At 48.0% G+C, this 14,523-nt stretch overlaps 5 protein-coding genes across 5 annotated transcripts; 1 reads left to right on the top strand and 4 right to left on the bottom strand.

The window, feature by feature from the left end:
* Positions 1–44: 44 nt before the first annotated feature.
* Positions 45–1,788, bottom strand: M406DRAFT_350921 (polyketide synthase; the record flags this gene model as incomplete). Its single annotated transcript, XM_040922583.1, has 8 exons — positions 45–67; positions 123–249; positions 336–492; positions 551–984; positions 1,062–1,087; positions 1,148–1,330; positions 1,388–1,532; positions 1,591–1,788. 8 exons carry the CDS (start codon positions 1,786–1,788, stop codon positions 45–47), a joined length of 1,293 nt encoding a protein of 430 aa, XP_040779125.1.
* A 1,284-nt stretch (positions 1,789–3,072) lies between these two features.
* M406DRAFT_255055 (alcohol dehydrogenase) lies at positions 3,073–5,208 on the bottom strand (the record flags this gene model as incomplete). The annotated part of the gene is made up of 6 exons (XM_040917009.1): positions 3,073–3,930; positions 3,992–4,482; positions 4,561–4,624; positions 4,684–4,800; positions 4,856–5,082; positions 5,148–5,208. The coding sequence occupies 6 exons, from the start codon at positions 5,206–5,208 to the stop codon at positions 3,073–3,075; spliced, it is 1,818 nt and encodes a 605-aa protein (XP_040779124.1).
* A 3,414-nt stretch (positions 5,209–8,622) lies between these two features.
* Positions 8,623–9,474, bottom strand: M406DRAFT_231719 (uncharacterized protein; the record flags this gene model as incomplete). Its single annotated transcript, XM_040915882.1, has 3 exons — positions 8,623–8,774; positions 8,831–8,904; positions 8,972–9,474. Coding segments are annotated over 3 exons (729 nt in total), but the record flags the coding sequence as incomplete, so codon positions are not given.
* Positions 9,475–10,959: 1,485 nt separating this feature from the next.
* On the bottom strand, positions 10,960–11,615 carry M406DRAFT_254696 (uncharacterized protein; the record flags this gene model as incomplete). Its single annotated transcript, XM_040916977.1, has 2 exons — positions 10,960–11,383; positions 11,470–11,615. 2 exons carry the CDS (start codon positions 11,613–11,615, stop codon positions 10,960–10,962), a joined length of 570 nt encoding a protein of 189 aa, XP_040779122.1.
* Positions 11,616–12,028: 413 nt separating this feature from the next.
* M406DRAFT_70253 (uncharacterized protein) lies at positions 12,029–13,403 on the top strand (the record flags this gene model as incomplete). The annotated part of the gene is made up of 2 exons (XM_040925335.1): positions 12,029–12,076; positions 12,147–13,403. 2 exons carry the CDS (start codon positions 12,029–12,031, stop codon positions 13,401–13,403), a joined length of 1,305 nt encoding a protein of 434 aa, XP_040779121.1.
* Positions 13,404–14,523: the final 1,120 nt, after the last annotated feature.

The following is a 14,523-nucleotide window of genomic DNA, read 5'->3' as shown; positions in this document are numbered from 1 at the left end:
AGACTCCCAGTTGCTGACCAATGAGCCTGGAGGCTCAAGGGCTCTCACTGAGCAGCATGACATGGATCTTGGGATGGGGTAGCTACCAAATAAGACAGTCGTGCAATGCCTTCCTTGCATACCTCTCAAATGCATGAAGTTGTACGCATCGTCCAAGACGATGTGTGAATTGGAGCCGCCATAGCCGAACGAATTGATTGAAGCCCTCCGCAGTCCTGGGGTCGGCCAACTGTAACATTTTTCTGGGAACTGTGCATAAGCGTGTCAAGGTCAGTAATACTCCCACACAAGCTTCTAGATATCTCAGATCACAGTAGTTCGAAGTATCTGCTCACCTTAAGACCTAGCGACTTGTCATCGATTTTTGGATTGAGCTTCTCGAAATTCGCGTTTGGTGGAATGACGCCCTTTTCCAGGACAAGTACTGCTTTAATGACTCCAGCCAAAGCGCTGGCGCCTTCAAGGTGGCCAATATTGGACTTCACGGCGCCCCTACATACAAATGTAAGCAAGACCACCAAATTTTGAGCCGAGATAATTGGAGACCTACATATAAAGAGGATCGATTTCTGATCGAAAATCACCAAATGCCTTGCCAACTGCTAGCGCCTCAATAGGGTCACCCATTGGAGTGCCGGTACCATGTGCCTCAAAATATCGTGTATGGGCCATTGATAGAGCCGCTTTGCGATATGTCTCACGAATCAATTGTTCTTGGGCCTGGCCGCTTGGTTGAGTGATCCCCGCTGTTCGTCCGTCTTCGTTGGAGCCAGTAGCACGTATGACTGCACGAACGGTATTGCCGTCTCGTATCGCGTCAGAGAGCCTTTTTAGAATGATTACCGCGATCCCCTCACCACGGGAATAACCGTTGGCACGTTCATCAAAGGAGTAGCAGAGGCTGTCGGGAGAGAGGAAGTTCATGTTGGACATTGACTGATATAATTCTGGAGCGAAAGTCAGATTGCAGCCCGCAACCATGCTCTGGACATCAAATTGTTAGAAAATATATGATATCATCGGATTTGGGCAGCGAATGCTGGCGGGGTAAGAAAACTTACTAGGTCACAGGATGCTGTCTTCAAACCTTGGCAAGCAAGGTCAAGAGCGGTAGCGGCACTCGAGCAAGCCGAATCAACAGCCATACTAGGGCCGTGAAAATTGAAGAACCAGCTGATCCTGTTCGCTAGCATACTGGTGCCCACACCAGTTGCCATATACGCTGGAGTGCACTCTGGGTCACGATAGAGTTGGGTCATGTAGTCGTTAGTGAAGCAACCAGTATATACGCCGGTGCTGGTGCCAGACACGGCCTCCATTGATATCCCCGCTGGTGCTCATGATCAGTCACCGATGCACAAAGGACTAGTCGCTGTTGCCAACATACAGTTTTGAAGAGCTTGGTACGCTGCCTCCAGGAGCCACCTTTGCATAGGGTCCATGGCTGCCGCTTCGGTAGGGGAAATGTTGAAGAAGTCCGCATCAAAGAGAGAGAGATCCTCCTTGATGAAGTGCCCGCCTCGTACAGAGAACTAATATATTTGTAAGATATGCATTCGCTACAGATACGGGGCTATAATCATGTCTTACCGTATTATTCCTCTTTTTATTGCTCGACTGAAAACCAGAGAGGCTGATCCGATCAGCTGGAAATTCGGTCATGGTACACTTTCGTCTCACGATCATTTCCCAGAAAGCATCAGCAGATGTCGCCTCCTGTGGAAATTTGATGGAAAAGCCGCATATTGCGACTGCATCAGACACGTTACCATCGACTTCTGAAGGCATCTTGTGGAGCTTGGAATTCGGATACCGTACTGGCCAAAAGATGTGAGATGGAAAGCTGATGCTCGACAGGATAAGGCACGCCAGGCGTGAAGAAAAATCGGCCGTTACTTGCAAAGCGCTCCGCCCCTATAACCCCAAGACGCCTTATATCTAAATTCCTGGCTCGGCTTTTTCTTCAACTGATGCACATTCACTATAAACTGAAAATTGGGGCCCAGATGAGAACGAGCCGACAGGAATCAGTTCTTCAGTAGCGACACTTGGGGGCTGAATGAACAGCAATACCCGTTGGCCGTTACATCAACTCTGGCGACAACTGGAAGGCGAAGTATATGATACTTCATTACTGTATTTGCTACCTGGTACCATGGGGCGACCACACAGTGATCGAAACCCCAGTTGATCACATACTGGACTGTGTGGATCATATTCAAATTTTTGAGGTGATCGTTAGCACTGCTCAGCTTACCCTGCGTTCTAGACGCTCGTGGAAATACAGTCAGAGGTTGTTGGGCTTGCTGAGAGTCAACCTATACCAGATTGAGGTTTTTCGTACTATGGTACACTCCGCTTTCACCTTCATAGAGCATGGAGAAACCCAGTTGATGTTGCGGCCCCCATCTTTGGTCATCTTCCCTGCAGAGAAATTTATTGCAATCCTAATGCCACCTACTACGGTACCAGATCTACCGTGTTGGCTATATTTCGACCCCGTATCAAGTCTCTCCGGCTTATGCACTGCAGTAAGCCAAGTCACTTCTTGCCGCCGATGCTGCAAAAGATACACATGGGTCAGGCTCCACCATGTCCACTGAAGAAGCCCTGAAAGTTGAATATTGGCCATGCAACCATAGTACAGGATGTTGGTCCTTATAGCGTAGGATCCATTATTGGGTCTGTCCGCGTGGTGATCATGATCACTCATAGTCCAGAGGGAGAAAGAGGGGTCGCGTACCTCATATGATCAAACTCGTTTAACCCACTGGGAGCTCGGTGAGAGATCACCATCATCCTCTGTCAACCCCACCCTTCCCAAACTAGGCTCGCTTGATTTGAAGGACTTTTGCAACGCTCTTGAGTACGAAAATGGATCATATCATACAGCATGACGGTCAGAAGGGCAAAGTCGCATGATTAAAATATTTAGTCAAATGCTGCAGCAAAGCAATAGTAATGCTTATTGATGAGGTTCATGGGTGGAAAAGGTAACATGATGAGACTCTCAATCTAGAGAAATAAGCACTATGTACTAGTCAGAGACTGGGTAGCCTCTGGTTTTCTTGCTTATTTTGCAAGTTCAAGCTCCTGAATGATGATGTCTGCAGCCTTTTCTCCAATAGCCATTGCAACGCTACATGTGTTACATCCCACGTTGCTTGGTGTAATGCTCAGATCAGCAACCTTCAAACTCTTGACTCCGTAGACATTCAGGTTGCGGTCCACAACTCCGTCATCCTTGAAAGAGGCCATCTTACACGTGCCCATCGAGTGCCAGGTCGTAGAGATGCGTTCTTTCAGGAACTTCTCGATAGCCTGATCATCCTCCGGCGTGTATTCGATGTCCTGGATCTCCGAGGAAGGCTTGGTGTCAATAATTGCGGCCTTGGACCCACTGGAAAATTCCGGATGGCCAGCGGCGACCTCGCCTGCGAAGTTTTCCATACGGCGGATGATTTCGCGCTGCTTCTTATACATCCAAAAGTGATTTTTCTGATCAATTCCGTTCTTATCTGCTAGGAAGCCGGCGTCGAAGCTATATGGGTCGCTAAATTTCGGACCCGTGACATGGATGCGGCCGCGTGAGAACGGATGGGTGCTAAAGGTAGCAACGCCCATATATTGCCCAGCTGGAACGCCAGATGGATCTCCCGGAAAGCAGCTGACAATCGAAATGATCATTAGAGGCTTATCGTGAGAATCTTTGAAGTCCTTGTCCCACGCCGCTTGGAAATCAGTGCCTAGGCTTGCGATGTCAGCATCCGTAGGCCGGAGCTTGCATTGCACGTCAACACCATTCCAGCTAAGCAACGGGTCGTTCTTGGAGATTAGCTGGCCGACATCTATACGTCCTGCCAAGAGACCATCCATTGTCTCGTCTGGGCCAACACTTGTCTTGTAAGGGTAAAGCATAATATGGTGGTCCTAAAATACGAAGACTCAACAAGTGCTCTTGCTCGATGCGTGGCTCTGGAATGTAACTGACCAGGTAATTCTCACCCACTTCCGGAACGGAGGCGATAAGCGGGATTCCGGCCCGTGAGAGAACCTCAGGGTTGCCAACGCCAGATCTCTCCAGGATTTGTGGTGTCCCGAGAGCACCTGCAGATAAGATGACCTGCTGTCTCGCGTGGACAACCCTAAGGGATGCCTCTTGGTCCTCATCGGGTTGGAAGTCAGCGCTGGGCCTAAAGGCCACTCCAATAGCCTTCTTGTTATCGTCAAATATAACACGCTCAACGTCCGTTTCCACGAGGATATGGAGATTAGGATATTCTCCGCTCTCGAGCTTAGGATGAATATACCCATGGGCGGTGTCCTGACGCTTCCCATCAGGGCCTACATAACGCTGAGCGCGCATTGAGCCGTTGATAGAATCCAGCCTGTTATTGTCGGCAAGCTCTGGCCAGCCTAGCTTCTGAACTGCAGAGATGAAATCCTGCTCCAAGATCTTGCCACGATAATTGCCGGGGCCGACTATTTTCAGTCAGCAAATGATTTTCACTCCATGTGCTCTAATGTGTCGGGTTTGGACTCCCAAGATATTTTTCTTACCGTAGATCGGGCCGTCATGCCCATGACGATCCTCCGAGCCAGGAGGCCCGTGGTAGGATTCCCACTTTCAGGAGTTTCAGCTTCAAAGTATGACCTGTAAGGTAGCCTTGGTAGTTTGCTTACCTTGTTGAGATACTGCAATGTCTCCTTGGCGGACCAGCCGGGAGTATTCCAAGCATCCAGCTCCGACTGCTGCGGACGGCTATACAACAGCATATTTACGGAAGATCCTCCACCGAGCTATTCACACATGAGCAAATGAAAAAACATCAGTACCATTCTCATGAATACATACGATGCGACCAGCGGGGATGATGGATTCTCTCCCGGCTAGGTATTGAGATGCGCTGGCCTTGTAGGACCAGGTATATTTGTCACTAGGATTCGTGTGTGATAGCCAGAAAGCCGGAACCGTCACCATCGGGTCTCCGAAGTTGTTTGGTCCACTCTCGATGACCAGAATCGCCAACTTGGGGTCGGATTCAGCAAGTCTGCCGGCGACAACGCAGCCAGCAGCGCCACCTGATATCCACAATCCAGTGGTAAATATGCTAGACGTATGACTAAGTTGAATGGCGGGTACATACCTCCAGCAATGATGACATCCACATCAGTGACAGAGTCAGGCAACTTCTTGTAGAGACCCATTATGTTGATTGAGAGAGGCGATAATGCGAGGAAAGAAGGATAAGATGCGATTTGAGCTTCAGAGTTTGTATAAAAGAAGACTGAGATCTTGGACAGGTATTGATGAAAACATACGAGTTCTAAGTATGAAGATGCACTGCTTTCAAAACTACGCTGAAGAAAGAGGAAAGGAACAAGACGCTAAAAAGCCAGCTCGCTGGACCTATAAGTCAAAGGGGGGGGTTTTGGGCCGGGGTAGTTTTGGGCCACCCTGGCCACCCTCACCGCCTCTTCAACCCCCTTTAGTTTGATAGCTATTACTCAACCAATTTTGATCCAAACAACTTCATCTTTCCAGCAAACCTTTATCTGACTGTTATGAAGCCCTATTCCGAGTTTGAGCTAGCCCAGGCCGTTGAGGCTGTCAGAAAAGGCAAGTCTCAGCAGCAAGCCTCGAGGGAATAGAGTATTCCAAGGAGTACTCTTCAGGCTCGCCTAGAAGGAGGGGAATCGCATAAAACAGCCCACGAAAACTAGCAAAGGCTCTCTATTGATCAGGAAAGAAGACTAGCTGAATGGATCCTGATTCAAGAAAGCCTAGGCGTTCCACCAAGCTATTCAGAACTCAAATACTTTGCTTAGCAGATTCTCGAGATCCAGAGAGACTCTCAGGCTCTCGGAGTGCAATGGACTCAGGCTTTTTTGAAGAGAAATCCAGAGATAAAGATCAGGAAGACTTGCTGCATTGCTTCTGAATGAACGAATGAGGCTATAACAGAGATAATACAGCTTTGATTTCGTTTTTTCAATCTTTCTTATATCCAAGCTATTAAGCCAGCTAATAGATGGAATATGGATGAAGCTGGCCTGATGGAGAGCTAAGGAACAAATAGATTAGTTCTCGGAGGCTCCTCTTTGCATTCAATTCAAAGGAAAGACTCTGGATCAAAAGCCTGGACTTCTTTCCTCGAGTGTATCTCAGCTACAGATGCTTACTTCTTCCCTCTGGTAATTTTCAAGAGCTAAACAGTATAATAACAGTGGTTTCCTCTTGATTTGGAGCCTTTTGATAGTTGGAAGTTTATAGCTATGCAAAACGGATGAACAAACAATAAAATGATAGTTGAATAGCTAAAAGAGATCTTTATTTCTCATAGCTAGCTAGCAAACCCCTCAGAAGCCAGGCTGTTAGTCCTGAATAGCCATAGCAGCTATAAAACGAACGAGTTTATGTAGCTTTGCTTTCAAAACAATATTCTGCTTATTTACTTGCTTCCTTATACCTTTCACATTCTTCAACCTCTCGATCTAGGGATTTTTTTATCTTTTAAATAAGCATACAGAAAGAAAATCAGCAATATAAGCCAATAGGGCAATTCAACTATTGCAAGCAAGCATTTATTCCTTAGCAATTATTATCTAGCTCAACTGGAAAGCCTTTTAAGCTAGAATATTAGATCTGAATAGAAAGTAACTAGTCTATAGCCTCTCAAACCCTCAAAAGCCCTCTTAAGCTCTCTTCTTCTCGAGAATAGTTAATCAAGCTGTTAGACCCAGTCCAATTCAAGCTCAGCACAATCAACAGCACCTCATCTTTCCCCAAAAGCCTCCTCAAGCTAGCCAATTCTCTTTTCAACTCCTCGAAAAGCTAAACAGCTATACTATCAGCTGCTAGAGAATCAGCAACAACTTCAAACAGAACTAAGCTACCATATGCTATTTAAGAAGATAAAAAAGGCTTATAGGAAGAGGAATCTCAAGTTTGCCAAAGCATTAGAGGAAAATAAAGCATTGAAAAAGCAGATTGAGGCTCTGAAGCCTAGTAAAAGAAGAAAGATTGATATGAATCCGAATTCGAAGTTTGCAGGGATTGAGAATATACAGAGAGCTCAAAACGCAGCTAATCGCCACGAGGATAGTCTGAATGAAGAGAGCGATGTCGAATTACCTACTGATGAGGAGGATTGCATCGTGGTGGGTAAATAGAATAGATAAACAGTATATATATATATGGGTGTGTGTATTTGACGAGGGTGGCCAGGGTGGCCCAAAACTACCCCGGCCCAAAACCCCCCCCTTTGACTTATATGTACTATAGCCAACCTCCATTGTTGTGTTTGAATTAGAGCTTGGTGGTGTTGGTGGCAGTGTGTATCATGAATAGTGGGTCCATGGTGGACGAAACCAACAATATTCGGAAAAAATACGTTATCCACAGTGAAGTGCTGTGTACCTCAAGTATGATAGACAGCCATGCCTGGGTAGCCCTCCAGTTTCTTTTCCACATCGTCAGCCCGGGGGTCGACCGGTATGCTACACACTCACGATTTCTTCAAGGACTGGCATGTATCAAAAATACAACGCGGCTTTAGGGAGACTCCCACGTAGATTGCAACGTCGCAAGGGAACATCAGAAGCTCCTCGACCAACGAATCAGAAGGCGATGCGACAATGCTACCCATTCCTCCGCTGCAGTTGGTACTCCAGGTTGTGCAAACATTCACTCCTACTAATACTTGGGGGTCGTGGCGGCGCTACTCGTGGGGGCCAAAGGGGAGAGAATGGACCCCAACAAGAAAATGGACCCCAACGCTGCTAGAGGGTGTAATAGACTGCTCGTGGGGGCCAAGGGAGAGAAATGCCTCATGCTAACTTGCCAACCAGTGGAATAATTTTGTGAGTCCAGAGGAGAGTACTTGTCCAACACTATGAAATTACTACAATGCTCTAGGAAAGACGGATATTTCTTTGTTACTTTGCGATGAAACTATGTTCATTCAATCAGCACTACTAATCGCATGGGGTCCCAGGCTAACCTTGCGGTCTTGTTACTTAGCTAGCTACTTACTATGTACATAGTCCGGGGAATTGGGCAAAAGGACCCGAGGACCTTACTAGCGACCAATTCACCCGAAGCCTTCGATTATCTCCCGTCTCACCAAGCAAGCCGAATTCTGAGGGCCACGACCGCCTGTCCATCAGCGTTCCACATGCTGGGCTAAGGCGAGCATCCAGAAATCCCTGTTTGATGGGTGAATCGACCTGTATGCTTAAGGGGTGCATCCAAGCGCATCTTGACAGGACAGCTTGAGCTGTGTGATATTCTTCATAGAGACCTTCGTCGCCACCCCTCTCGGCTGGACGACCCCGCCCTTAGCTTATATGTCTATTGATACTGACCTGGTTGTCCACCCGAATGGCACCATCAGGGACCTCATAGCTGTAGTCGGAGGGACCTCGTGCATATTGAACCTTAGCTGCGTACGTCTCCGAACTCAGCAAAGATTGCTCATTGCTATCAGCCGATGGACGTTTGGGAAAACGTCCCTGTTCATCCCTTGACGTGAGGCGGATTCCATCAGCGTACTGAGACGCGTGGTTTCCACGGTTGTTGGGATCTGCGGTGTTGATTCGCGACCTTGATGCTCGACCTTCGGTCGTTATATAAGAAGATACAATTGATGCCAGTGGGGTGAAGAAGTTACTGCTTAGGTGACGGCCGAGAGGTAACATGGCTGGAAGGGAAATCGAGACGATAGTGACTGGGACTTCAGCCGATACCCAGTAATAGGTAGGAATAAGAGCGTCTATTCGTGTTAGCATTGCTGGAGGACGAGTGTGTCCCACGCCTGGTCGAACTTACAAGTAAAGTCCGCTGCTACTGCATCAAGTTGGGTCGTGATAGTAATGAGACGACCGAGCGACACAACAACGACACTGGGCGGAGATTAGTACGCAAAACCACCCCAAGACAGCAAGGGTTGGGATAGATTACCAATATCACAGAATGAAGACGGACATCAATCCGACCTTCTTTACTCGACTGATCCTGAGATGCCAAAGCTTCGGCAACGGGAGGATAAGAATGATGAGGTCGATGACCACGCTAGGGACTGCACTCCCTACTAAAAGGTTGAACTGCGTTCCGCAGTACCCAGACTCTGTTGTCATCCAGTTCTTTGATATGGGCCAACAGAAAAAGATGGTTCCAAAGTAGATACCTATAAGCCAAGCTGCGTTCAGGCCAAGAGTTGTCCAGAGAGCGTAATTAAACCGCCTAGTGTTTGAAGCGCGAGGAAATACCCTAGCCAAGAACAAAAGCGCAGCAAGCTTGCTCAGAAATAGAGCTGTATCATAGACAAAGTCTCTAGCCCAATTCATTTTGGAAAGGTATAAGATCTTGTCGACCTCCAAGGTCTCTATGTGGCGACCAAACCCGGCATTGATCATCGCGAGTTCCATGGAGAATAGAGCGATCTCTACGGCCTGCCATTGTATCGTCAGAAGACTTTACAAGCTGTCAATTGATGTCTTTATACTTACCGTAGCCGCTGAAGCAAGGTAGTCGTCCCACCAAATCAGACTGCTCTCGTGATTCCGCGCGGATTTCGGAAGCATGGTCCTGGAGATGAACCGAAGAAGGAGGGCGACGACCATAATGACCATCATTACAATGAGAAATGCCCGAAAAGCTGGGCCTCTATCATCAGTGGTAGACATTTTGAGGTCTACAGTAAGGATATATTGAATGAGCGTAAGATCCAGCAAGACTTCTTGTCGCGGTTGTGTAAATAGGAGTAAAGGCTGTCCAAACCGAAGGGGGAAAGATGGGAGATTCGTAGGGAACTCGAGCCATAAAAGAGATCTGTGGTGACGGTCAACTCCCTGGGTATCAAATGGTAGGACTCGCAGTCCGGCTTTGTAGTATGAGTCCCAGGTCTTCCAGAACTTGTACGAGCAAATACAATGACAAGTCGACAGCCCATATCAACGACCCGGCCCCCAGTGGATTCCACTTGCACATCCCAACGACCATGACTGGCATCCCGTCTAGCTAGACGAGGTTGATTGTGCGAGGATCAGGCTAAGTAGTATCTCCACCAAAGACTCCAACTAAAAACCTTCGGGGAAAGGTGGCTTGGGTTTGCGAGAATTTGGGGCCGACCATCTGGAAGAAAGTGGTTGGCTGCATGGAAGCAACCAACTTGCAGCCAACTGTGACATTGACTTGGGGTCCAAACTAAAGATTAGACTGGCGAACTGCTCTTGTTGGGGCCCACTACCTTGATATAACTTGGCCGCGTAATGAGAGCTGAAAGTCACTTGATAAATCAAAGTAACACTGTGGCTTTCGTGTTGTGCTGGAAAGGATCATAATCCCTGCGCCCGTTGTCTTTCCGGCTTAGCCAATCATTTATACGGTCCTGATTGGGACCCCTCAGCCTTGCCTGAATAGGATGAGGTACTGTATACTTGATGGCCCGCACTATCGAAAACGTCCCATCCTCACGACACAGTTATTTGGACAGCGCGTTCACTGTGGATCGGAGATGACCTGAAGCTATTTTCTGAAGCAGGTAGCTGCGGCTGCCGATCATCACACTGCAGAATCTCCGCAGAACCGCCGGTGATAGAAACTGGTGCCCAATGAGGAAGGCTGCGGCCCAGTGCCTCGATCAGTATCGCGTGGCCCGAGGTTGTCACACATTCTGAGGGTGCGTCTGAATATCACAGTAAGTATCATAGCTAAATCAGCGATTGCTTCAAAATATCTGAATTCTTTATGAGTGTTGGGAGGGTGGACAACTTTGGTTTGGTTTACTCGGAGGAATGGGGTACTGAGAAGCGGGCGAATTCCAATACTGCTAAAGACAGAAAGGTAAGAGAAAAAAACACAATTGGAGACGAGTGCGATCTTTGAGGACTGTCTCAAATTGCGGGGCAATTGTTAGGTCCGGTAGAGACTGTCGATTTTGTTTTGTTCGTGCTCGTCTAATTCCATCTATCATCCTCCCCGTTAAGCTGGGTCAGGAGAGCCAGCCACTGATATACACCTACAAAATTTGTGATGCCGACAATCTCCGATTTCTGCAACTTTCCTGCAAACTCTTCCCAAATTTGATCCTTTATTGGATCGCGCTGGGTCGCTAGCAATTTTCCGAAATTGTACGCAGCTTGTTCTTCGTCATTCAGGCCTTCTGGCATGGTTCCCGCCAGCGCGTCCCTGAGTTGATCTGCCGAGAAACCCAAATCTGCTTCTCCAATAATCAGATGGCAATGCCGCATGTAAGGAATCTGAGTGACCGAGATGAATGCAGTTACGGCGAGTTTTCGGTTGCGAGGCTTGGCGTGTTGCGGTTGGAATGACACCTTGCTGAGATCCATGAAAGCCCGTACCACATTGTCTGGGGCATAGCTGAGACGTGGAATAATACATCCAATTAGTGTTTGTTTGACGGGTCAACTCTAGATCTCGGGATCTGAGAAGTCGAGTGACTGTACCTCAAAGGGGCGCACCACCCAAGCATCTCACTGCGGTCCTCTGCCATGACTGGGAGACGACCAGAGTGCAACATGTTCATCTGCGTCTCCAAGGTATGCCTCGTTGCAGGGTCTGGCGCTCGGTCAAGGGGGAAGCGAGGTGCCATTGTGAAGACAAGAGTACTGAGAAAGTATGATCAGAAGTGAAAAATGAGCGGTTTCTTCAAATTGTTTTTGTCCAGCTGAACTGTGCGGTGTAGGCTTAGAAACGGGCCTAGATGGATTTAAATAATTACGTGGACTTACAGTGTCTACGCATTCGGACGTCAGTGGCTAGGTGTTGGATCCTTTCTGCCTCGGCGCCATGCCAGCCCCCACTGACTGTTCCAAACCAACTCCAAAACGCAAGTTCTTCTTATAACTACCTACCGTGTCACGTTAACCTAGCTGAACCGAATTTACAAGTCCCAACTTTTGGCACAAGTCTTAGGTACTCAAGAAGACTCAAGCAACCACCTGTTTGTCTGTCTTTCTGACTTACCCTTACCCCACCCCTCGGCTGCCCTTCAATTTTTCGGTGATGTCTGCAGACAAATCTGGCAGAACGCGGGACCTGACAGTGGTGATCGTAAGTGGAGATATTTTTGAGAATCGAGCATGAAGTTCAGGAGCCTTTACTAATTTCATCCTTTGAACAGGTAGGAGGTTCGCTGGCCGGGTTGCTTTGCGGTGTGACCCTGAAACATGCGGGCTTCATTGTCCGGATACTAGAACAACACGGAAGCGAACGTAAAAGCCAGGCAACGGGGCTTGGTCTCGGTCCTAATGCACAAGCCTTTCTCGAAGATCATGACTGTCACGGCCCACGGCTTTCTCACACGGTGACCAGCTTGCTCATTCTTGGTCACGACAACACCATCCGTCGTCTCGCTGCCGGGCGCCGTGATCTTACGAGTTGGGATGCAGTCTTTTATCGGCTTCGATGGCTTTTCAATGGATACATCAGCCAATATTTCGCAGAAGCTGGAGAAGCATTCGAAGCGGGTTGTTCCACTTACGAAACTTGTAAGCAGGTGCTTGAAGTCCGCCGGCCTGAGGACACTGATTCGCCAATTACCCTCACGGTTCTGGATACCAACTCCCATGAGCTGGAGCATGTCCAAGCCGACTTTGTTATTGGTGCCGACGGACCAAACTCTTTGATCCGGGCACTTTACCTACCGGATGTTCAGCGCGAGTACGCTGGGTATGTAATGTGGCGAGGATTAGTCCCGGAAGACAAAGTTTCATCTGCGACTCTGGACTTGTTCGAGAGGTCGGTCATTGCTCACAAGACATCACGAAACTCTTCCTGCGTCATGTATATGATACCAGGAGTTAACGGGTCTCTTCAACGAGGCGAACGGCTTCTCAATTTCATTTGGTACACCAATGAGTCGACCGACGACATGGATGAGATTATGACTGATGGCATCGACGGACACTCTCACCGCAACTTTGTACCCCCAGGACGCGTCCGCAGTGATATCTGGGCATCCCATGTCCGGGAGGCAGAGCGTCTTCCACTACCGGGACCGTTTTTGGAGGTTGCAACTAAGATAGAACAGCCTTCCCTCCAAATTGTCACTGACTACTGCTCACCGCATGCTGCTTTTGAAAATGGCCGCATCTTACTCATTGGCGATGCTCTATCGCAGTTTCGTCCTCACGCAGCGCTGGGAGTTTCTCAGGCTGCATACCATGTCGCTGCCGTTCGGGAGTATTTGGAGGGTACCATCACTTGGCAACAATGGGAGACAAGAGTGGTTCGTCGATCATACCTTCATTGGTCTTTGAATGTTTGGTGGGGTGATTTCTACCAGAAAAGCTTTGCTGCGGCTTTACCTGCCTGTTTCCGATATTGGACGTATAATTTTTTGTACAATCTCAGGTCATGGTGGAGTGGAGGTTCTTGATATAGAAATGTGAAGCTTCTGTGCATCTCCATAGTCTCCACGCCTTCGAGGCCACTATAGTGTTTTATATTAACCTATGCTTCTATGATTTACTGCGCGGGTATTTCTAATCGGACTATCAACACATCGTGGTCTATCATAGCGGAAGCTACCTCTTCAGTACGTATCGGCACTTCATACAGCGGGCGGAGAACATTCGATGCAGCCGATTGAGAACCGTCATCCTTTTCATAGATTGGCAGTAGTAACCCGTCAAAAACTTCAAGCAGAGTACATATTACCTTCTTCCGCGGTTTGGTGACTATAGATCTTGGTAATCTTATAGGTCTCCTCCTCTGGAGACATCTTGTCGTCAAGGAATTCTCTTTCAATTCATAACCAGCCAACTGACTAGGGCGCAAGGGGCTCTTCAGCTCTTCAAGTACGCCACGACAGTGTGGTCAGTATCAGTGGAATTGATCCAAAGTGGGCGTGTAGCATTCAGGATACAGAAGGAAAGGAAAAGCCTTCCTTCTACCCCAGCTACGAAATTTCCCGTTTAAGTACGTAGCTGTGTAACCAGGAGCCTCCTTCGCAGGTGCATTCTACGATCATATGACAAGCACTTATGAAACCGTGCCTCAGGATTGCTACTGTAGACAAGGTGAGGTTAGGACATCTGAGGCCTAGCCTCTGACCTTTTCTCCTAGCCACAACTCGCATACGGAGGCGCGGAGAGGCCGGGCTGATGGAATTTAAGTCGCTGGATGGGTAGCTCGCAGTTTCCTTCGGCCAAAGCTGGCTCAGCATGCCTTGTACCCTTCGGGAGGTCTGCAAATTACATAGCCTGCTTCTTTTCTACTGGGCGTTAAATAGAATAAACAAACAAACCGCATATAGGGTGCAATAGGCAACTAGAGGTGCATTGACCTGATTTAACAACGTACCATAGTAGTAGAGAATCAGCAGGGAAGCATCGGGTGCACTTCTTGAAGCTGTTTTTAGGAAAGGCGACCTCTCCTACGCGAGGGTTCTGCAATTCACCGGCGAGGTTCAATGAAGTCTATTCAAACACATTTACATACTCTTAACTTTGTTGCTCTTATCAGGGTTTTTATGAGTATAAGCTGGAATGTTTATC

Source organism: Cryphonectria parasitica (genome assembly GCF_011745365.1).
Source record: "Cryphonectria parasitica EP155 unplaced genomic scaffold M406scaffold_3, whole genome shotgun sequence".
Classification (NCBI taxonomy): domain Eukaryota; kingdom Fungi; phylum Ascomycota; class Sordariomycetes; order Diaporthales; family Cryphonectriaceae; genus Cryphonectria; species Cryphonectria parasitica.
The sequence above is the reverse complement of the archived record's forward strand: the minus strand, read 5'-3'. Positions and strand labels throughout refer to the sequence as shown.